We start from the raw sequence: 6,000 nt of genomic DNA, 5'->3' as shown, positions 1-6,000 counted from the left end.
GTTGGCATCTTATTTTGAAAACCGGATGATCGTCTGTAGAAAACCGGAAGTTGTCTCACGTTAATCTTTCCGCTAACTTTGCAAAGTTCTTCGCTCGCTCCCGATCTGTGCCGTTTACCGTAAGTTTCAGCGTATATGTGCACTATAATTTAAGTGTCTGCTGAGTTGACCACGGAGATCTGAGTGTCTGCTGACTTGACCGCAGTGCCATATGTCACGACCCGGCTCAAAAAGTCGTAACATGAGGGAGACAAGACGAGTTAAAAGTAATAAATAGACGTTCATTTAAAGTACAAACTAACAGACCTAAACTAAACTACACAAACAAACAAATAAATAAATAAACAAATAAATAAACAGCCAGGTCCTCCGCACAGGAGACAGCGAGGAGATGCGCAGAGAGGCACCAGCCACAGAAGAGGGGCAGCCTTTATAGCTGGGACCAACCCAACTCAGGTGTCGCCCATCAGTGGCCGATTAACATCCTGGAAGACAACCCGAGAGGAAACAGACACAGACCCCTGGTGGAAGGGAGGGGTCGTCACATTATAGATAAGTGTTAAATATTTTATGATTACTTGTTTAATAATGTGGTATATTGCTTTTTTTTTTTACATAACAGGAGCTCAAGATAATGTCTCCAGATTGCTTGTTTCGTGTAATCAACCAAGATCAATTTACAATGATATTACAGAGAAAACAACAACCAATCCCCAAACTTTGACAAATCAGGGTCAGCAAATGTTTGGTATGTTTGCTTGATAGTTTATAACTGAAACAAACATTTAATCAATTTCCAAATTGTTGATGATTGAATTTCTGTCAATTTGACTTACTAGTCATTTCAGCACTACTCAACAGTGGGTTGCATTTGCCAGGAAACTCCCTCATTCAGCACCAAATGTCAACAAACCCAAACAAACTACAGGTTGACAGCAGTCAATTCTTTACAAATCATAATGCATTTCCACACCTGCATCTTAGAAGCTACATAACCACCAAGCAAAATCAGATGTTTACCTGCTGCACATATAGGAGCGCTCAACAACGCACAATGAACTGCAAACCAACAAAACCCCCCAATCATAACCATGTTTCACATTTTTTTTAAATGTAATCTAGGGCTTTTGATAAGCCTGAAAAAAAGATTCACACTGGGTTAACATCTTTGAAATACTCACAGCATGTGACTCTCTAAAATGTTATTCAACTACAAATATTTGATCATTTGTTCTACCCCTTATCTTAATCCTGTGGTTGTTGGGGATGCTGCTGAAAAGTCAGGGAAACCCTTTATGGAGAGGAGTTTAGTAGGCTAACAGGTGGTATAAAGACAGAATTTACTGCAGGGACTCGTTTTACATTAAATTATATTATGCAGGTTGCATTTGCTGTTACCCTGTAGGCTTCGGGTTTTCCAGAAACCAAACTAAGTCATATTCAGAATATTGCAATTGCTTATGGTTGAGTGTCATGGCTTCTTAATGTCAACCATTCTTTAACAATGGGAACACATGAGATATGAGCCGAGCCATGTACAGCTACTCATCATAGAGTTTGTAAATGTTTCTCTGAGTTTGTTAATGTTTCCTCAAACGAGTAGAAGGTGGTTAAACTGCCTTATCTACAGTTTCTGTGGAAGTTTTTGATGTGACAAATCCTGAAACAACACCAACACATCCTTTATAGGAAATCATCTAGAAGGCAGATCAATAATAGTGAAGACATGCTGATGTCTCTGTTTTGTCTTTATACATCTGTTCCACCTCTATGCTACATATGCACTCTGCTTTTGAGGAACAAATACCTGGCTGCCCTCCTAAAGCCAAGCTAAATAGCCCTGTCTTGGATATATGAAATAAAACTAAACATTTAAATAAAATCCCAAGGGACATCTTCAGTTAAAAAAAACAACAAACTAAAAAGCAGAATAAACTAAATAATTGTTCCATTCAGTTCATACTATTGTTAAATCAAGTGGTCTTTCACTTCCTGAAAGTCTCTTGGCGAACTAACCACACTCACAACCCACTCTGACGTCACCAAGCAGCCATGATAAAACCCTGAAGCCACGAGCAGAGCACTGGTCATAATGGTTCCTCTGAGCCTTTCCCTGGCAGTAATTTGTGTATTGAGTATCTGGACTATAGCTGCAGGCTGTGGTGATAGACAGTATCTGGTAGATGGGCAATGCTGTGACCTGTGTCCCCCAGGTAAGACACACATATAATTCATCTTTTAAATAAGATTGACTGTATTTCATAGAAATCTGCCAAACTGTTTCATGTAAGTGTGTGGATGTTATACATATTCTTGAGAGTGACTGTTTTAATCTGTTTCTTATTTTGAAGGTACGCATCGGATGAGTGTTTGCTCAAAGCAGCAATCTGTCTGTATCCCCTGTGAAGATGGCTACTTCTCGGATCAACATCACTTGCTTGACAGATGTCAGGAATGTCAGTCGTGCCAACAAGGTAAGACTGTAATTCGTGGTAAATATTGTGAATTAGAAAAACAAAAACGATATTCCTGCTCTCGGTGGATCTCTGAAACACCAGTTGATGTAGCCAATACATTTAAATCAAGACAAAACACTGTTATCATCACCTAGAAGTCCTGTGGTTTGATTTCTTGTCTGTTTACAGATGATGCTGAGAAATGTACACCGACCACAAATGCAAACTGCTCGTGCCGCTCTGGTTTCTTGTGCTCTAACAATATCTGCTCAAAGTGTGAGGAAAACAAATGCGTCGCGGGGGAGAAACTGAAGAGGACAGGTGAGAGTGTACTTTTTTTTTTTAACAAGTAAATGCGTCATGGTTATTAAATGAATTGCTGCTGGGACAAAACTGGTTTGAAGATGTCAATTACTGTATATTGTTTTTTTGTGGGTGTCATGTCAGGGGCTGTCAAGGTGCAAATGAGTAAGACAGCCATTTACTATTATGTAGGTTGGAATGCACTCACTCCACTTTTTTCACTTGCTAATTTCAAGACCACATCATTTATAATTGATACAACTGAATGTATTTTGAGTATTCATGCAATCATTTGAAATAGCTTAATATCTCAGTTCACACACACAATTGGGGAGGTTTTCCCAAATTGCTGTCACATCTGTCATTCAAAGTGTTGATGTGGCCCCTTTTGTACTTCAAGTGAATAAAAGGAGAGCAAACTAACAATGCCCGGGAAGCTCAGTGTTGAGACGTTTGCCAGTGTTTACCACATGAGATCTCAGGAAATGCAAGCAGTGCTGACTGGCATATGTTTTCGTTCTTTGATCAGACGTCAAACTCAAAGATGACCTTTTTGATAAGGGGAAGGCAAGAACATAGCCTACGAAACATCACAAGACTCTTACACCATCATGCCAGCTGTGGTTTGACCTGAACAAGAGTCTGCCATGCTGGCAGCTCTGTGAGGCTCCTCAGCAGTGCTCTGAGTTAAATGATAATGTCAGCATGCTAACATGTTCCCAATGACAATGCTAACAGGCTGATGCTGAAACGGTATAATGTTTACCATGTACACCATCTTGGTTTAGCATTTTAGCATGCTAACACGTGCTATCTAGCACTTAACACAAAGTACAGCTGAGGCGGATGGGAATGTCATAAGTTTTTTAATATTTCCCAAAGAAATGCAAATGTCAAAACTCATGGTGGCGATAGAGAAAATATCAAGGAGACGTTAGATTTCATCCTCGAGGCATTTCGATTGTCTGTACAAAACTTCATGGCAATCCAAGTTGTTGACAGTAGTTCAGTCTGGATCAAATTTGTTAAAATATTGCACAAATAAAGAAGATCACTTTTTGATTGAATGGTGGTGGACTCACGTTTGTGTCTGTCTGTCTGTCTTTGCAGAGAGTACCTTGGGTGTCGGGTTGATAAAGTATTCATATACGTGTGAGCCTCTGCCTTCATGCCCTGATAACACATATTTTGATGTGAAAGAGAATGTCTGCAGTAAGTGGAAGCAAAATAAATGTTTTTGCTGTTCTGTTACACAAATACAAAATGACAATGAAGCTGAGTTGAACTAACTTGACTTGATGTTTCACCAGAGACGCACAGAGAAGGAAGAGACCCCATTCATCTGATCCTTGGCATCGGCTTTGTTTTGCTTTCTCTCACCCTCCTTGTGTTTCTATTTTATGCCTGTATAAAGATCCTGAGGAAGCACAAAGCATGTAAGTGGGCCTTAATGGAAATATACACACACACACACACACACACACACACACTCACACACACACACACACACACACACACACACAATATTATGACATGACTGCAATGTGATGATGCTACTGATTTTAAAATATTTTGTTTGTATTTATTCTCTAATCTTAGCAGTCTTAGCAGTCTCCACCAATGCCAGTGACTTTCACCTGTCGAAGGAGGAGAGTGGGCTCGAGCTTATCGTGCAGGATGAATTAAAGAAGAGCGACAGTTTGGGCTTTCTGCATCCGTAAAAAGTCACCACTTGTTGATAACAAGTGTAAGATGACATGATGAGTCTGTTCACTATAGTGATATTAATATAATGGTACAAAGCATCTCGCTTGCTATCAGCACACATTTAAATATAGAGAAACATGTTAAGGGCAGAGATGCACACGTGTGAATGAAAGGTCCCTGGTTCGATCTCCAGCAGAAAGTTAAAGATCAGCATTTGTCTGACCAACATATGAAGGTTTAATGAGGAAAGTTTGAAAACATGTAATTTTAGACGTGCTACGTCAGGGGTGTCAAACTCATTTTCACCCCGGGCCACATCAGCATCATGTTTCCCTCAAAGGGCCGGTTGTAACTGTAAGACTGTATAACTGTAACTACTCCCTAACATATTGTTAAATAACTGTCTCTGCATTTGATTATTGTTTATTCAAGTGTAAAAAGATTGTACATGCAGTTATATAAATGTAAAATTATATTTAAGCACATTTCTGTTATTATAATTTGGGGTTAAGAAACCCACATTACTCTATCAAAGATCAAACTTTTGAGGAAATAACAAAGACAAATATCATCAAGCACAAGTTATTACATTAACTTTGTTCAAAGCTATTTTTGTCACCTCTCTGCATCACTAATGTCCCCGCCATCATCCCGTGCATGGCAGCTACATCCAAGAGCTCCTCACTGACGGTCAAGTCTGCCTTCAGCCTCTTATAAACACTGATAGATGCTCTGTGTCCGTGTTGTCTGTGCTTTCATCAACAGCTAATGAAAAAGACAAGTACCTGCTCGTCTCTTAGCTAGCTGTGTTGTTAGATTGTCTGATAGTTCCTGAACTCGGTCTGCGATGGTGTTTCTTCACAAACTGACATTTGTAAAAGTCTGTATCTGGTCGGAGCTCACCTGCTCACATACTTCTAAGCATGCACTGGGCTGTAGCTTTTGTAAATATATTCTGCTGTGATTGCAGTCTGCCTTTTAATTCTTGGACAATTTTATGTTTTTCTTGGAGGCTAAATTTAGCTCCGTGTTTAGTGTTAAAATGCGACATAAATTGTATTCCTTCATCACCGACACTGCCTCATAGCACAGAAGACAGACCGTTTTTTCTCATTGAAGCACAAACATGTATTCGCTTTCACATTGAGTTTGACACGTCTGTGCTAAGTCCTACATTCAGCGTTTTGGATGAGAATTGTTGTTTTGCCTTATTTGATGTAAATAATGACTAACCAAAAGGTTTACGGTTATACTTTTTGATTATTTTGAGATCATTATTGTATTTTAGTTTCTTAAAAAGTGACCGATGGAAAAACAAACAAACCAACAAACATTTGGGAACATATACACCAAAGGATAGCACATATTGGTGGCCCTGTAGTTTGTGGCCGCGGACTGGCAGGAATTACTTATGTGTATGTACTGTATTGTAAATTTCTCCCCCTTGTGTCAGTGTGTTTGTTGTGTTATTAATATATGTATTCATGATGGGACAGCAGTACACAAAGGTGTGACCGTATGTGTACTTTTCTCT

At 39.3% G+C, this 6,000-nt stretch overlaps 1 protein-coding gene across 1 annotated transcript; it reads left to right on the top strand.

Moving 5' to 3' along the window:
- The first annotated feature begins 2,092 nt into the window (after nucleotides 1–2,092).
- tnfrsf18 (tumor necrosis factor receptor superfamily, member 18) lies at nucleotides 2,093–4,480 on the top strand. The gene is made up of 6 exons (XM_076111165.1): nucleotides 2,093–2,213; nucleotides 2,352–2,474; nucleotides 2,646–2,777; nucleotides 3,870–3,971; nucleotides 4,070–4,195; nucleotides 4,359–4,480. The coding sequence occupies exons 1-6, from the start codon at nucleotides 2,093–2,095 to the stop codon at nucleotides 4,478–4,480; spliced, it is 726 nt and encodes a 241-aa protein (XP_075967280.1).
- The last annotated feature ends 1,520 nt before the right edge of the window (nucleotides 4,481–6,000 follow it).

Source organism: Anarhichas minor, unplaced genomic scaffold (genome assembly GCF_050575085.1).
Source record: "Anarhichas minor isolate MPS153535 unplaced genomic scaffold, ASM5057508v1 ptg000043l, whole genome shotgun sequence".
NCBI lineage: Eukaryota > Metazoa > Chordata > Actinopteri > Perciformes > Anarhichadidae > Anarhichas > Anarhichas minor.
This window is presented reverse-complemented; position numbering and strand designations above follow the sequence as displayed.